This window comes from Panulirus ornatus, chromosome 2 (genome assembly GCF_036320965.1).
Source record: "Panulirus ornatus isolate Po-2019 chromosome 2, ASM3632096v1, whole genome shotgun sequence".
In the NCBI taxonomy this organism is placed as follows: Eukaryota; Metazoa; Arthropoda; class Malacostraca; order Decapoda; family Palinuridae; genus Panulirus; species Panulirus ornatus.
In genome coordinates, this window is record NC_092225.1 from 89,372,521 (window position 1) to 89,391,459 (window position 18,939).

General features: G+C 42.3%; 1 protein-coding gene across 2 annotated transcripts in view; it reads right to left on the reverse strand.

Annotated features, from left to right (window-relative positions):
• Chi (LIM domain-binding protein 2 Chi) overlaps positions 1–18,939 on the reverse strand; it is a 362,970-nt gene that overhangs the window by 148,063 nt on the left and 195,968 nt on the right. For both annotated transcript variants that reach the window (XM_071679453.1, XM_071679454.1), the window contains exon 7: positions 5,196–5,237. In XM_071679453.1, the coding sequence (XP_071535554.1) occupies positions 5,196–5,237 (42 nt within the window). The remainder of the gene's footprint in view (positions 1–5,195; positions 5,238–18,939) is intronic.

Below are 18,939 nucleotides of genomic sequence, written 5' to 3' on the forward strand. Positions count from 1 at the left end.
ATCCCTGGGGACAGGGGAGAAAGAATACTTCCCACGTGTTCCCTGCGTGTCGTAGAAGGCGATTAAAGGGGAGGGAGCGGGGGGGCTGGAAATCCTCCCCTCTCATTTATTTAATTTTCCAAAAGAAGGAACAGAGAAGGGGGCCAGGTGAGGATATTCCCTCAAAGGCCCAGTCCTCTGTTCTTAAACGCTACCTTGCTAATGCGGGAAATAGTGAATAGTTTGAAAGAAATATATATATATATATATATATATATATATTTTTTTTTTCATACTATTCGCTATTTCCCGTTGGGCCATTTCTTTCGTCTGTTTCCTTGCGCTACCTCGCAAACGCGGGAGACAGCGACGAGGTATAAAAAAAAAAAAATATATATATATATATATATATATATATATATATATATATATATATATATATATATATATATATTCCCTTATATATATATATATATATATATATATATATATTTTTTTTTTATACCTCGTCGCTGTCTCCCGCGTTTGCGAGGTAGCGCAAGGAAACAGACGAAAGAAATGGCCCAACCCCCCCCATACACATGTATATACATACGTCCACACACGCAAATATACATACGTACACAGCTTTCCATGGTTTACCCCAGACGCTTCACATGCCTTGATTCAATCTACTGACAGCACGTCAACCCCGGTATACCACATCACTCCAATTCACTCTATTCCTTGCCCTCCTTTCACCCTCCTGCATGTTCAGGCCCCGATCACACAAAATCTTTTTCACTCCATCTTTCCACATCCAATTTGGTCTCCCTCTTCTCCTCGTTCCCTCCACCTCCGACACATATATCCTCTTGGTCAATCTTTCCTCACTCATTCTCTCCATGTGCCCAAACCACTTCAAAACACCCTCTTCTGCTCTCTCAACCACGCTCTTTTTATTTCCACACATCTCTCTTACCCTTACGTTACTCACTCGATCAAACCACCTCACACCACACATTGTCCTCAAACATCTCATTTCCAGCACATCCATCCTCCTGCGCACAACTCTATCCATAGCCCACGCCTCGCAACCATACAACATTGTTGGAACCACTATTCCTTCAAAAATACCCATTTTTGCTCTCCGAGATAATGTTCTCGACTTCCACACATTCTTCAAGGCCCCCAGAATTTTCGCCCCCTCCCCCACCCTATGATCCACTTCCGCTTCCATGGTTCCATCCGCTGCCAGATCCACTCCCAGATATCTAAAACACTTCACTTCCTCCAGTTTTTCTCCATTCAAACTCACCTCCCAATTGACTTGACCCTCAACCCTACTGTACCTAATAACCTTGCTCTTATTCACATTTACTCTTAACTTTCTTCTTTCACACACTTTACCAAACTCAGTCACCAGCTTCTGCAGTTTCTCACATGAATCAGCCACCAGCGCTGTATCATCAGCGAACAACAACTGACTCACTTCCCAAGCTCTCTCATCACAAACAGACTTCATACTTGCCCCTCTTTCCAAAACTCTTGCATTTACCTCCCTAACAACCCCATCCATAAACAAATTAAACAACCATGGAGATATCACACACCCCTGCCGCAAACCTACATTCACTGAGAACCAATCACTTTCCTCTCTTCCTACACGTACACATGCCTTACATCCTCGATAAAAACTTTTCACTACTTCTAACTATATATATATATATATATATATATATATATATATATATATATATATATATATATATATATACGAATAAAGTGTATATGAACGCGCACCTTCATAGAAAATACAAAGCTCTATCAGCCAGGGTCGAACCTGGGACCCCTTGTGCAAGAGGCAGGCATGCTAACCGCTAGGCTAAGGGACTGTATAATAGGAAACAACTATTCGAAATACTAAGTACTCAAATACCCTTCATCTCACTATGGTGAGCAACGGGGTCTATCGGTTGTTTCCGAACAGAACACATAGCCAGCTGAGAGCGTTTTAACGAACCTGACTGTACAACGCGGAGTTATATGAATACGAATAAAGTGTATATGAACGCGCAACTTCATAGAACATACAAAGCTCCATCAGCCAGGATCGAACCAGGGACTCCTTGTGCAAGAGGCAGGCATGCTAACCGCTAGGCTAAGGGACTGTATAATAGGAAACAACTATTCGAAATACTAAGTACTCGAATACCCTTCGTCTCACTATGGTGAGCAATGGGGTCTATCGGTTGTTTCCGAACAGAACACATAGCCAGCTGAGAGCGTTTTACCGAACCTGACTGTACAACGTGGAGTTATATGAATACGAATAAAGTGTATATGAACGCGCACCTTCAGGTGTAAGTAACGTAAGGGTAAGAGAGATGTGTGGAAATAAAAAGAGCGTGGTTGAGAGAGCAGAAGAGGGTGTTTTGAAATGGTTTGGGCACATGGAGAGAATGAGTGAGGAAAGATTGACCAAGAGGATATATGTATTGGAGGTGGAGGGAACGAGGAGAAGTGGGAGACCAAATTGGAGGTGGAAAGATGGAGTGAAAAAGATTTTGTGTGATCGGGGCCTGAACATGCAGGAGGGTGAAAGGAGGGCAAGGAATAGAGTGAATTATATCGATGTGGTATACCGGGGTTGACGTGCTGTCAGTGGATTGAATCAGGGCATGTGAAGCGTCTGGGGTAAACCATGGAAAGCTGTGTAGGTATGTATATTTGCGTGTGTGGACGTATGTATATACATGTGTATGGGGGGGGTTGGGCCATTTCTTTCCTTGCTCTACCTCGCAAACGCGGGAGACAGCGACAAAGCAAAAAAATATATTTTTTTTTTTATACCTCGTCGCTGTCTCCCGCGTTTGCGAGGTAGCGCAAGGAAACAGACGAAAGAAATGGCCCAACCCCCCCCCATACACATGTACATACACACGTCCACACACGCAAATATACATACCTACACAGCTTTCCATGGTTTACCCCGGATGCTTCACATGCCTTGATTCAATCCACTGACAGCACGTCAACCCCTGTATACCACATCGCTCCAATTCACTCTATTCCTTGCCCTCCTTTCACCCTCCTGCATGTTCAGGCCCCGATCACACAAAATCCTTTTCACTCCATCTTTCCACCTCCAATTTGGTCTCCCTCTTCTCCTCGTTCCCTCCACCTCCGACACATATATCCTCTTGGTCAATCTTTCCTCACTCATTCTCTCCATGTGCCCAAACCATTTCAAAACACCCTCTTCTGCTCTCTCGACCACGCTCTTTTTATTTCCACACATCTCTCTTACCCTTACGTTACTTACTCGATCAAACCACCTCACACCACACATTGTCCTCAAACATCTCATTTCCAGCACATCCATCCTCCTGCGCACAACTCTATCCATAGCCCACGCCTCGCAACCATACAACATTGTTGGAACCACTATTCCTTCAAACATACCCATTTTTGCTTTCCGGGATAATGTTCTCGACTTCCACACATTTTTCAAGGCTCCCAAAATTTTCGCCCCCTCCCCCACCCTATGATCCACTTCCGCTTCCATGGTTCCATCCGCTGACAGATCCACTCCCAGATATCTAAAACACTTCACTTCCTCCAGTTTTTCTCCATTCAAACTCACCTCCCAATTGGCTTGACCCTCAACCCTACTGTACCTAATAACCTTGCTCTTATTCACATTTACTCTTAACTTTCTTCTTCCACACACTTTACCAAACTCCGTCACCAGCTTCTGCAGTTTCTCACATGAATCCGCCACCAGCGCTGTATCATCAGCGAACAACAACTGACTCACTTCCCAAGCTCTCTCATCCCCAACAGACTTCATACTTGCCCCTCTTTCCAAGACTCTTGCATTTACCTCCCTAACAACCCCATCCATAAACAAATTAAACAACCATGGAGACATCACACACCCCTGCCGCAAACCTACATTCACTGAGAACCAATCACTTTCCTCTCTTCCTACACGTACACATGCCTTACATCCTCGATAAAAACTTTTCACTGCTTCTAACAACTTGCCTCCCACACCATATATTCTTAATACCTTCCACAGAGCATCTCTATCAACTCTGTCATATGCCTTCTCCAGATCCATAAATGCTACATACAAATCCATTTGCTTTTCTAAGTATTTCTCACATACATTCTTCAAAGCAAACACCTGATCCACACATCCTCTACCACTTCTGAAACCACACTGCTCTTCCCCAATCTGATGCTCTGTACATGCCTTCACCCTCTCAATCAATACCCTCCCATATAATTTACCAGGAATACTCAACAAACTTATACCTCTGTAATTTGAGCACTCACTCTTATCCCCTTTGCCTTTGTACAATGGCACTATGCACGCATTCCGCCAATCCTCAGGCACCTCACCATGAGTCATACATACATTAAATAACCTTACCAACCAGTCAACAATACAGTCACCCCCTTTTTTAATAAATTCCACTGCAATACCATCCAAACCTGCTGCCTTGCCGGCTTTCATCTTCCGCAAAGCTTTTACTACCTCTTCTCTGTTTACCAAATCATTTTCCCTAACCCTCTCACTTTGCACACCACCTCGACCCAAACACCCTATATCTGCCACTCTGTCATCAGACACATTCAACAAACCTTCAAAATACTCATTCCATCTCCTTCTCACATCACCACTATATATATATATATATATATACATGTTACTTGACTCCACATGTACGGGGTTACACTATGATTCAAAAGTCACCTTCTAGGAAGTTACTCCAAAGAAGTTCTTCATGTCCCTGCTACTGTGTGTCATACAGTCTTGGAGCTGCAGGCACCCTTTAAAAGGGGTCTTGGGGCTACATAGTAATATGTGAAACACACACACATATAGAGAGAGAGAGAGAGAGAGAGAGAGAGAGAGAGAGAGAGAGAGAGAGAGAGAGAGAGAGAGAGAGAGAGACAGAGAGAGAGAGAGAGAGAGAGAGAGAGAGAGACACACACACACAGACACAGACACAAAGTATAAGGAAGTAACTCCTGGTAGTGATCTATTAGCATGTGGCCTTATGTATAAGTGAGTGCTAATATTTGAATGTGCACAGTTTCTGAACGAGCAATATGTGTTCCATGTTAGTAGCAGTAGTGAGGCATGGCAGAGAGTACTGGCATCTAAGTGGTTAGTTGTGGTCAACATTACAGTTAACAGTTGTTAAAGTGAGTCCACCACATACCTCCATCGGCACCATTTTTACCATTTGCTTGATTAGCTGCACCTATGACAAACAAAACACAGCTGATCACATCAACATTAACAACACAAGATTAACATCAATGTTCTGTGGCTCAGCTCAAATAATCTTGTACCAAACTACAGTACATAGTGTATGGATCTTATATCATTATCGTTTCCTACAAAACTTTGACTGAAATTTATAAACTAAGTATATACAAATTATAAATTTTGGACAGGTGACTCATGAAAAATTAGATCAACCTTCAAAGTACTTGATCCAAGCCACGAACAAGTAATGTGAGTGAAAAAAAAAAAAAGAGATGATGGGTATTTGATGAGTTGGCCAAAGAGGTTATCATAATGTTTTTTTAAACAAAAAACAGAAATTAGTTGTTAAATATGTATATACATAATGCTGCCTCTTTGACTGCAAAAGCCAGGCTGCATTGGGGTTAATAGCAAATTAAATAAGACTGCAGAGCAATAAACAAAACCAATAAACTATTTACAGCCTCAGCAAAAAATATTATTCATGCAATACTGTACATATATAAAGGCAACCTCAAAAAATGAAAACACTCCAGGTAAGATTAACATACTACAGTATTAAACCCTACCATAAAACACATCAAACAGAAGGGTCAATATCTATCTATTTATCTATTCATATATATTTCTTTTTTTAATACTTTATCACCATTTTCTGCATTAATGAGGTAGTGCCAGGAACAGATGAAGAAAGGCCACAGCCACTCGCATCCATTCTCTAGCTGTCATATGTAATGCACTGAAGCCACAGCTCCTTATCCATAACTTGTTTCACAGACCTTTCTGTGGTTTACCCTGGCTGCTTCACATACTGTAGTTCAGTCCTATGACAGCACAGTGACCCCTATATACCACATCATTCCAATTCACTCTATCTCACATGTCTTTCACCCTCCTACATGTTCTGGCCCCGATACCTCAAAATCTTTTTCACTCCATCCTTCCATCTCCAATTTGGTCTCCCCAATCTCCTTGTTCCCTCAACTTCTTACACATATATCCTCTTTGTCAACTTTTCCTCAAACGTTCTCTCTATATGTTCAAATCATTTCAGCACACACTCTTCAGCTCTCACAACCACACCTCTCTCTTACCCTTTCATAACTTTACTCAATCAAACCACTTCACACCACATAATGTCCTCAAACCTTTCACTTCCATCACATCCAGCTTACTCTGCACAGTCTTAGCTGCAGACTATGCCTTACATACATATAAAATGTTGGGACTACTATATCTTCAAACATAACCATTTTTGCCCTCCTTGATAATGATTTCTCTATCCACACATTCTTGAGTACTTCCAAAACCTTTGCCTCCTCACCCACCCTATGGCACTTCTGCCTCCATGGTTTCATTTGTTGCCATCTCCATTCTCAGGAACCGAAAAGACTTCACTTCCTCCAATTTTTTTCCATATTTACATCCCAACTAACCTGTCCCTCAACTCTGCTTAACCTAATAACCTACCTTTTATTCGCATTTACTCTCAACTTCCTCCTTTCACACACCCTTCCAAACTCAGTCACCAACTTCTGCAGTTGCATGCTTGAATCTGCCACCAGCACTGTATCATCAGCAAACAACAACTGACTCACTTCCTCTCATCCCCTACAGACTGCATATTTGCACCTCTCTGCAAAGCTCTTGCATTTACCTTCCTCCTTAAACAAGTTAAACAACTATGGTGACATCATATACCCCACCACAGACCAACCTTCAACTGGAACCATTCACTTTCCTCTCTTCCTTCCTGTACACATGCCTTACACCTTTGATAAAAACTTCTCACTATTTCTGGTGGCATCAACCCTATTATATGCTTTCTCCATATCCATATATGACAATGCAAATCCATCAATTTCCCCTAAGTATTTCTCACATTCTTTAATGCAACCACCTGATCCATATATCCTTTACCACTTCTGAAACCACTCTGTTCCTTCCCAATCTGAGGTTCTGCATATGCTTTCACTCTATCAATCACCATCCTCCCATACAACTTACCAGGTATGCTCAACAGCTTATATCTCTGTAATTTGAACACTAAACTTTATCCCCCTTGCCTTTATACAATGGCAATATACATGCATTCCACTAATCCTCCAGCACCTCACCATGATCCATACATACATCAAAAACCTTAACTAGCCAATCAATAACTGTCATCTCCTCTCTTAATAAATTCAACAGCAACACCATCCTTGTCACATTTCATCCTTTGTAAGTCTTTCATCACCTCTCCTTTCTTCACCAAATCACTCTCTATGGCTCTCTCACTTCATATGCCACCCAAACTCAAACACCCTACATCTGCAACCCTATCATCAGGCCTCTAAAATATTCATTCTAACTTCTCCTCAATTCATCACTACCTATTACCACTTCCCCTTTTACCTCCTCCACCAATGTTCCTATTTGTTCTCTTGCTTTTCGTACACTACTAACCTTACAAAACATCTTATTCTCCCCAAAGTTTACTGATACTCGTTAACCCCAACTCTTATTTGCCCTATATTTCAACCCATGCCCTTCCTCTTGACCTCCTGCCACTTTCTCTTATACATTCCCCAGTCATGTACACTCCTTTCCTATAAATATCACCCAAATGCCTCCCTTTTCTCTCTCAATAGCAACTTTACTTCTTCATGCCACCACTCACAACCCTTTCTAATCTACCCACTGCTTCCCTAAATATGTCTCACTCCTCACCCACTCTCCTTGCTTCATTTAATCTCATCTACACTCAATCACTCCTGGTCTTTCTTCATACAAGTCTCTTTTCCACTACTCTCTTCTCACTAATACTATTTCCTCTCTTCCTAAAATCTCAACAAATCTTTACCCTTAACCTTCATAAGACAGTGATCAGACATTCCAATGCCCTTCTCAGCACATTTACTTCAAAAAGTCTCTCTTTTATCTTTTACCTGCCTATCAATTAATATGTAACCTAATGATGCCTGCTGACCATCTTTCCTACTCATATACCCATTTGTTATGTCCTTTTTAAACCAAGTATTTCCAATCACCAGTCTTTTTCCAGAACAAAATTCTACAAGCTGTTTGCCATTTCCATCCATAATACTAAATAACCTATGCCTCTCAATTATGCCCTCAACTGCCACATCACTCACCTTCGCATTCAAATCAACCATCACTAATACCCAGTGTCTTTCATCAAAACTGCTGACACTCACTACCCTGTTCCCAAAACATTTGTCTCTCATGATCTTTCTATTCATGGCCAAGTGCATAAACACTAATCATCACCCATCTCTCCCCATCCACTTTTATTTTTACCAACATCGGTCTAGAATTCTTTTTCTTGCATTTTCACACACTCCTACGACTCATATTTCAAGAGTGCAGCAATTCCTTTCTTAGCTTTTGCCCTCTCATCAACCCCTGACTTTACTACTAAGAGATTTCCAAACCATTCTTCCCCTTTACCCTTGATCTCTCTCTCTCTCTCTTCATATATTTATTCATTCTATTCATTATACTTAATCATTGCCTCCCACATTAGCGAGGTAGCGCAAGGAAACACATGAGGAATGGCCCAACCCACCCACATACACATGTATATACACAAACTCCCACACATGCACATATACATACATACACAATACAACATATACATACTCAGACATATACATATATACACATGTCCATATCTATACTTGCTGCCTTTATCCATTCCCTTAGCCAACCCGCCACACATGAAATAGCATATATATATCATTACTTATCATATTTTACTTAGTCGCCGTCTCCCGTGTTAGCAAGGTAGAGCAAGGAAACAGACGAAAGAATGGCCCAACCCACCCACATACACATGTATATACATAAACCCCCACACAAGCACATATACATACCTATACATTTCAACGTATACATACATATACATACAGACATATACATATAAACACATGTGCATATTCATACTTGCTACCTTCATCCATACCCGTTGCCACCCCGCCACATGAAATAGCACTCCCCTCCCCCTGCGCACGCATGAGGTAGCGCTAGGAAAAGACAACAAAGGCCACATTCATTCACACTCAGTCTCTAGCTGTCATGTGTAATGCACTGAAACAACAGCTCCCTTTCCACATTCAGGCCGCACAAAACTTTCCATGGTTTACCCCCAGATGCTTCACATGGACTGGGTCAACCCACTGATGGCATGTCGACCCCAGTATACCACATCGTTCCAATTCACTCCAATCCTTGCACGCCTTTCACCCTCTATATGTTCAGGCCCCGATCGCTCAAAATCTTATTCACTCCACCCTTCCACCTCCAATTTGGTCATTCCCTCCACTTCTGACACATATATCCTCTTTGTCAATCTTTCCTCAATCATTCCCTCCAAGAGACCAAACCATTTCAACACACCCTCTTCTGCTCTCTCTACCACACTCTTTTTATTACCACACATCTCTCTTACCCTTTCATTACTTGCTCGATCAAATCACCTCATATCACATATTGTCCTTCAAACATTTCATTTCCAGAACATCCATCCTCCACACAACCCTATCTATAACCCATGCCTTGCAACCATATAACATTGTTGGAACCACTATTCCCTCAAACATACCCATATTTGCTCTTGAACATAGTGTTCTTGCCTTCCATACATTCTTCAATGCTCCCAGAAACTTCACTCCCTCCCCCAACCTGTGACTCACTTCCATTTCCATGGTTCTCTATCCACTGCTAAATTCACTCCTAGGTATCTAAAACACTTCACTTCCTCCAGTTTTTCTCCATACAAACTTTCCATCTTTCCGTACTATTCGCCATATCCCATGTTAGTGAGGTAGCGTTAAGAACAGAGGATTGAGCCTTTGAGGGAAATCCTCACTTGGTCCCCTTCTCTGTTCCTTCTTTTGGAAAATCAAAAATGAGAGGATTTCCAGTCCCTTGCTCCCTCCCCTTTTAGTCGCCTTCTACGACACGCAGGGAATACGTGGGAAGTATTCTTTCTCCCCTATCCCCAATTAACTTGTCCCTCAACAGTGCTGAATCTAATAACCTTGCTGTTATTCACATTTACTCTCAGCTTTCTTCTTTCACAAACTTTACCAAACTCAGTCACCAACTTTTGCAGTTTCTCACCTGAATCAGCCGCCAGTGCTGTATCATCAGTGACCAATAACTGACTCACTTCCCAAGCCCTCTCATCCACAACAGACTGCATACTTGCCTCTCTCTCCAAAACTCTAGGATGGTATTGCTGTGGAATTCATTAAAAAAGGGGTAACAGTGTTGTTGACTTGTTGATGAGGATATTCAATGTATGCATGGTTCATGGTGAAGTGCCTGAGGATTGGTGGAATGCATGTATAGTGCCACTGTACAAAGGCAAAGGGGATAAAGGTGAGTGTTCAAATTACAGAGGTAAAACTTTGTTGTGTATTCCTGGGATATCATATGGGAGGGTATTAATTGAGAGGGTAAAGGCATGTACAGAGCATCAGATTGGGGAGGAGCAGTGTGGTTTCAGATGTGGTAGAGGATGTGTGGATCAGGTGTTTGCTTTGAAGAATGTACGTGAGAAACAATGAAAAAAGTAGATGGATTTGTGTATAGCATTTATGGATCTGGAGAAGGCATATGATAGAGTTGATATAGATGCTCTGTGGAAGGTATTAAGAGCATATGGTGTGGGAGGTAAGTTGCTAGAAGCAATGAAAAGTTTTTATTGAGAATGTAAGGCATGTGTATGAGTAGAAAGAGAGGAAAGTGAGTGGTTCCCAGTGAATGTCGGTTTGCGGAAGGGGCGTGTGATGTTTCCATGGCTGTTCAGTTTGTTTATGGATGGAGTTGTTAGGGACGTGAATGCAAGAGTTTTGGAGAGAAGGTCAAGTATGCAGTCTGTTGGGGATGAGAGGGCTTGGGAAGCGAGTCATTTGTTGTTCGCTGATGATACAACACTGGTGGCGGATTCGGGTGACAAACTGCAGAGGTTGGTGACTGAGTTTGGTAAAGTGTGTGAAAGAAGAAAGCTAAGAGTAAATGTGAACAAGAGCAAGGTTATTAGGTTCAGTAGGGTTGAGGGACAAGAAAAATTGGGAGGTAAATTTGAATGGAGAAAAACTGGAGGAAGTGAAGTGTTTTAGATATCTGGGAGTGGATTTGGCAGCGGATGGAACCATGGAAGCGGAAGTGAGTCACAGGGTGGGGGAGGGGGCGAAAGTTCTAGGAGCGTTGAAGAATGTGTGAAAGGCGAGAACATTATCTCGGAAAGCAAAAATGGGCATGTTTGAAGGAATAGTGGTTCCAACAATGTTATATGGTTGCGAGGCATGGGCTATAGACAGGGTTGTGTGGAGGAGGTTGGATGTGTTGGAAATGAGATGTATGAGGACAATGTGTGGTGTGAGGTGGTTTGATTAAGTAATGAAAGGGTAAGAGAGATGTGTGGTAATAAAAAAGAGTGTGGTTGAGAGAGCAGAAGAGGGTGTATTGAAATGGTTTGGTCACATGGAGAGAATGAGTGAGGAAAGATTGACAAAGAGGATATATGTGGCAGAGGTGGAGGGAAGAAGAAGAAGAGGTTGGAGACCAAATTGGAGGTGGAAGGATGGAGTGGAAAAGATTTTGAGCTAACAGGTCCTGAACATGCAGGAGGGTGAAAGGCATGCAATTAATAGAGTGAATTGGAACGATGTGGTATACCGGGGTCAACGTGCTATCAATGGATTGAACCAGGGCATGTGAAGCATCTGGGGTAAACCATGGAAAGTTTTGTGGGGTCTGGATGTTTAAAGAGAGCTGTGGTTTCAGTGCATTATACATGACAGCTAGAGACTAAGTGTGAACGAATGTGGCCTTTGTTGTTTTTACCTTGTGCTACCTCGCACGTGTGCGGGGGAGGGGGGGGGTGCCATTTTCATGTGTAGCGGGGTGGTGACGGGAATGAATAAAGGCAGCAAGTATGAATTATGCACATATGTATAAATGTATATGTCTGTGTATGTATAAATATATGCATACGCTAAAATGTATATGTGTGTGTGCGGATGTGTATGGATGGATATACATGCGTATGTGGGTGGGTTGGGCCATTCTTTTATCTGTTTCCTTGAGCTACCCCGCTAATGCGGGAGACAGCAACAAAGTATAATAGATAAATAATAAAATATATATTTATTTATCTATTTATTTTGCTTTGTCGCTGTCTCCCGCGTCAGCAAGGTAGCGCAAGGAAACAGACGAAAGAATGGCCCAACCCACCCACATACACATGTATATACATACACGTCCATACACACAAATATACATACCTGTACATCTCAACGTATACATATATATACACACACACAGACATATACGTAAATACTCATGTACATAATTCATACTGTCTGCCTTTATTCATTCCCATCGCCACCTCGCCACACATGAAATAACAACCCCCTCCCCCCTCATGTGTGCGAGGTAGCTCTAGGAAAAGACAACAAAGGCTCCATTCGTTCACACTCAGTCTCTAGCTGTCATGTAACAATGCACCAAAACCACAGCTCCCTTTCCACATCCAGGCCCCACAGAAGTTTCCATGATTTACCCCACACACTTCACATGCCCTGGTTCAATCCATTGACAGCACGTTGACCCCAGTATACCACATCGTTCCAATTCACTCTATTCCTTGCATGCCTTTCACCCTCCTACATGTTCAGGCCATGATCACTCAAAATCTTTTTCACTCCATCTTTCCACCTCCAATTTGGTCTCCCACTTCTCCTCATTCCCTCCACCTCTGACACATATATCCTCTTAGTAAATCTTTCCTCACTCATTCTCTCCATGTGACCAAACCATTTCAAAACACCCTCTTCTGCTCTCTCAACCACACTCTTTTTATTTCCACACATCTCTCTCACCCTTACATTACTTACTTGATCAAACCACCTCACACCACATATTGTCCTTAAACATCTCATTTCCAGCACATCCACCCTCCTGTGCACAACTCTATCCATAGCCCACGCCTCGCAGCCATACAACATTGTTGGAACCACTATTTCTTCAAACATACCCATTTATGCTTTCCGAGATAGTGTTCTCAACTTCCAAACATTCTTCAAGGCTCCCAAAATTTTTGCCCCCTCCCCCACCCTATGATTCACTTCTGCTTCCATGGTTCCATCCGCTGCCAGATCCACTCCCAGATATCTAAAACACTTTACTTCCTCCAGTTTTTCTCCATTCAAACTTACCTCCCAATTGACTTGACCCTCAACCCTAATGTACCTAATAACCTTGCTCTTATTCACATTTACTCTTAACTTTCTTCTTTCACACACTTTACCAAATTCAGCCACCAGCTTCTGCAGTTTCTCACATGAATCAGCCACCAGCGCTGTATCATCAGCGAACAACAACTGACTCACTTCCCAAGCTCTCTCATCCACAACAGACTGCATACTTGCCCCTTTCCAAAACTCTTGCATTCACCTCCCTTACATCCCCATCCATAAACAAATTAAACAACCATGGAGACATAACACACCCCTGCCGCAAGCCTACATTCACTGAGAACCAATCACTTTCCTCTCTTCTTACATATACACATGCCTTACATCCTCGATAAAAACTTTTCACTGCTTCTAACAACTTGCCTCCCACACCATATATTCTTAATGCCTTCCACAGAGCATCTCTATCAACTCTTATCATATGCCTTCTCCAGATCCATAAATGCTACATACAAATCCATTTGCTTTTCTAAGTATTTCTCACATACATTCTTCAAAGCAAACACCTGATCCAAACATCCTCTACCACTTCTGAAACCACACTGCTCTTCCCCAATCTGATGCTCTGTACATGCCTTCACGCTCTCAATGAATACCCTACCATATAATTTACCAGGATTACTCAACAAACTTTATATATATATATATATATATATATATATATATATATATATATATATATATATTTTTTTGCTTTGTCGCTGTCTCCCGCGTTTGCGAGGTAGCGCAAGGAAACAGACGAAAGAAATGGCCTAATCCACCCCCATACACATGTATATACATACGTCCACACACGCAAATATACATACCGACACAGCTTTCCATGGTTTACCCCAGACGCTTCACATGCCCTGATTCAATCCACTGACAGCACGTCAACCCCGGTATACCACATCGATCCAATTCACTCTATTCCTTGCCCTCCTTTCACCCTCCTGCATGTTCAGGCCCCGATCACACAAAATCTTTTTCACTCCATCTTTCCACCTCCAATTTGGTCTCCCACTTCTCCTCGTTCCCTCCACCTCTGACACATATATCCTCTTGGTCAATCTTTCCTCATTCATTCTCTCCATGCGCCCAAACCATTTCAAAACACCCTCTTCTGCTCTCTCAACCAAGCTCTTTTTATTTCCACACATCTCTCTTACCCTTACATTACTTACTCGATCAAACCACCTCACACAACACATTGTCCTCAAACATCTCATTTCCAGCACATCCATCCTCCTGCGCACAACTCTATCCATAGCCCACGCCTCGCAACCATACAACATTGTTGGAACCACTATTCCTTCAAACATACCCATTTTTGCTTTCCGAGATAATGTTCTCGACTTCCACACATTCTTCAAGGCTCCCAGGATTTTCGCCCCCTCCCCCACCCTATGATCCACTTCCGCTTCCATGGTTCCATCCACTGCCAGATCCACTCCCAGATATCTAAAACACTTTACTTCCTCCAGTTTTTCTCCATTCAAGCTTACCTCCCAATTGACTTGACCCTCAACCCTACTGTACCTAATTACCTTGCTCTTATTCACATTTATATATTTTTTTTTTTCATACTATTCGCCATTTCCCGCCTCAGCGAGGTATATATATATATATATATATATATATATATATTATCCCTGGGGATAGGGGAGAAAGAATACTTCCCATGTATTCCCTGCGTGTCGTAGAAGGCAACTAAAAGGGGAGGGAGCGGGGGGCTGGAAATCCTCCCCTCTTTTTTTTTTTTTTTTAACTTCCCAAGAGAAGGAACAGAGAAGGGGGCCAGGTGAGGATATTCCCTCAGAGGCCCAGTCCTCTGTTCTTAACGCTACCTTGCTGATGCGGGAAATGGCGAATAGTTTGAAAGAAAGTATATATATATATAGATATATATATATATATATATATATATATATATATATATATATATATATATATATATATATATATATATATATATTTTTTTTTTTGCTTTGTCGCTGTCTCCCGCGTTTGCGAGGTAGCGCAAGGAAACAGACGAAAGAAATGGCCCAACCCACCCCCATACACATGTATATACATACGTCCACACACGCAAATATACATACCGACACAGCTTTCCATGGTTTACCCCAGACGCTTCACATGCCCCGATTCAATCCACTGACAGCACGTCAACCCCGGTATACCACATCGCTCCAATTCACTCTATTCCTTGCCCTCCTTTCACCCTCCTGCATGTTCAGGCCCCGATCACACAAAATCTTTTTCACTCCATCTTTCCACATCCAATTTGGTCTCCCTCTTCTCCTCGTTCCCTCCACCTCCGACACATATATTCTCTTGGTCAATCTTTCCTCACTCATTCTCTCCATGTGCCCGAACCATTTCAAAACACCCTCTTCTGCTCTCTCAACCACGCTCTTTTTATTTCCACACATCTCTCTTACCCTTACGTTACTTACTCGATCAAACCACCTCACACCACACATTGTCCTTAAACATCTCATTTCCAGCACATCCATCCTCCTGCGCACAACTCTATCCATAGCCCACGCCTCGCAACCATACAACATTGTTGGAACCACTATTCCTTCAAACATACCCATTTTTGCTTTCCGAGATAATGTTCTCGACTTCCAAACATTCTTCAAGGCTCCCAAAATTTTTGCCCCCTCCCCCACCCTATGATTCACTTCTGCTTCCATGGTTCCATCCACTGCCAGATCCACTCCCAGATATCTAAAACACTTTACTTCCTCCAGTTTTTCTCCATTCAAACTTACCTCCCAATTGACTTGACCCTCATCCCTAATGTACCTAATAACCTTGCTCTTATTCACATTTACTCTTAACTTTCTTCTTTCACACACTTTACCAAATTCAGCCACCAGCTTCTGCAGTTTCTCACATGAATCAGCCACCAGCGCTGTATCATCAGCGAACAACAACTGACTCACTTCCCAAGCTCTCTCATCCACAACAGACTGCATACTTGCCCCTTTCCAAAACTCTTGCATTCACCTCCCTTACATCCCCATCCATAAACAAATTAAACAACCATGGAGACATAACACACCCCTGCCGCAAGCCTACATTCACTGAGAACCAATCACTTTCCTCTCTTCTTACATATACACATGCCTTACATCCTCGATAAAAACTTTTCACTGCTTCTAACAACTTGCCTCCCACACCATATATTCTTAATGCCTTCCACAGAGCATCTCTATCAACTCTTATCATATGCCTTCTCCAGATCCATAAATGCTACATACAAATCCATTTGCTTTTCTAAGTATTTCTCACATACATTCTTCAAAGCAAACACCTGATCCAAACATCCTCTACCACTTCTGAAACCACACTGCTCTTCCCCAATCTGATGCTCTGTACATGCCTTCACGCTCTCAATGAATACCCTACCATATAATTTACCAGGATTACTCAACAAACTTTATATATATATATATATATATATATATATATATATATATATATATATTTTTTTTTTTGCTTTGTCGCTGTCTCCCGCGTTTGCGAGGTATCGCAAGGAAACAGACGAAAGAAATGGCCTAATCCACCCCCATACACATGTATATACATACGTCCACACACGCAAATATACATACCGACACAGCTTTCCATGGTTTACCCCAGACGCTTCACATGCCCTGATTCAATCCACTGACAGCACGTCAACCCTGGTATACCACATCGATCCAATTCACTCTATTCCTTGCCCTCCTTTCACCCTCCTGCATGTTCAGGCCCCGATCACACAAAATCTTTTTCACTCCATCTTTCCACCTCCAATTTGGTCTCCCACTTCTCCTCGTTCCCTCCACCTCTGACACATATATCCTCTTGGTCAATCTTTCCTCATTCATTCTCTCCATGCGCCCAAACCATTTCAAAACACCCTCTTCTGCTCTCTCAACCAAGCTCTTTTTATTTCCACACATCTCTCTTACCCTTACATTACTTACTCGATCAAACCACCTCACACAACACATTGTCCTCAAACATCTCATTTCCAGCACATCCATCCTCCTGCGCACAACTCTATCCATAGCCCACGCCTCGCAACCATACAACATTGTTGGAACCACTATTCCTTCAAACATACCCATTTTTGCTTTCCGAGATAATGTTCTCGACTTCCACACATTCTTCAAGGCTCCCAGGATTTTCGCCCCCTCCCCCACCCTATGATCCACTTCCGCTTCCATGGTTCCATCCACTGCCAGATCCACTCCCAGATATCTAAAACACTTTACTTCCTCCAGTTTTTCTCCATTCAAGCTTACCTCCCAATTGACTTGACCCTCAACCCTACTGTACCTAATTACCTTGCTCTTATTCACATTTATATATTTTTTTTTTTTCATACTATTCGCCATTTCCCGCCTCAGCGAGGTATATATATATATATATATATATATATATATATATATATATATATATATATATATATATATATATATATTATCCCTGGGGATAGGGGAGAAAGAATACTTCCCACGTATTCCCTGCGTGTCGTAGAAGGCAACTAAAAGGGGAGGGAGCGGGGGGCTGGAAATCCTCCCCTCTTTTTTTTTTTTTTAACTTTCCAAGAGAAGGAACAGAGAAGGGGGCCAGGTGAGGATATTCCCTCAGAGGCCCAGTCCTCTGTTCTTAACGCTACCTTGCTGATGCGGGAAATGGCGAATAGTTTGAAAGAAAGTATATATATATATATATATATATATATATATTTTTTTTTTTTTCTTTGTCGCTGTCTCCCGCGTTTGCGAGGTAGCGCAAGGAAACAGACGAAAGAAATGGCCCAACCCACCCCCATAAACATGTATATACATACGTCCACACACGCAAATATACATACCGACACAGCTTTCCATGGTTTACCCCACCGACACAGCTTTCCATGGTTTACCCCAGACGCTTCACATGCCCCGATTCAATCCACTGACAGCACGTCAACCCCGGTATACCACATCGCTCCAATTCACTCTATTCCTTGCCCTCCTTACACCCTCCTGCATGTTCAGGCCCCGATCACACAAAATCTTTTTCACTCCATCTTTCCACCTCCAATTTGGTCTCCCTCTTCTCCTCGTTCCCTCCACCTCCGACACATATATTCTCTTGGTCAATCTTTCCTCACTCATTCTCTCCATGTGCCCGAACCATTTCAAAACACCCTCTTCTGCTCTCTCAACCACGCTCTTTTTATTTCCACACATCTCTCTTACCCTTACGTTACTTACTCGATCAAACCACCTCACACCACACATTGTCCTTAAACATCTCATTTCCAGCACATCCATCCTCCTGCGCACAACTCTATCCATAGCCCACGCCTCGCAACCATACAACATTGTTGGAACCACTATTCCTTCAAACATACCCATTTTTGCTTTCCGAGATAATGTTCTCGACTTCCAA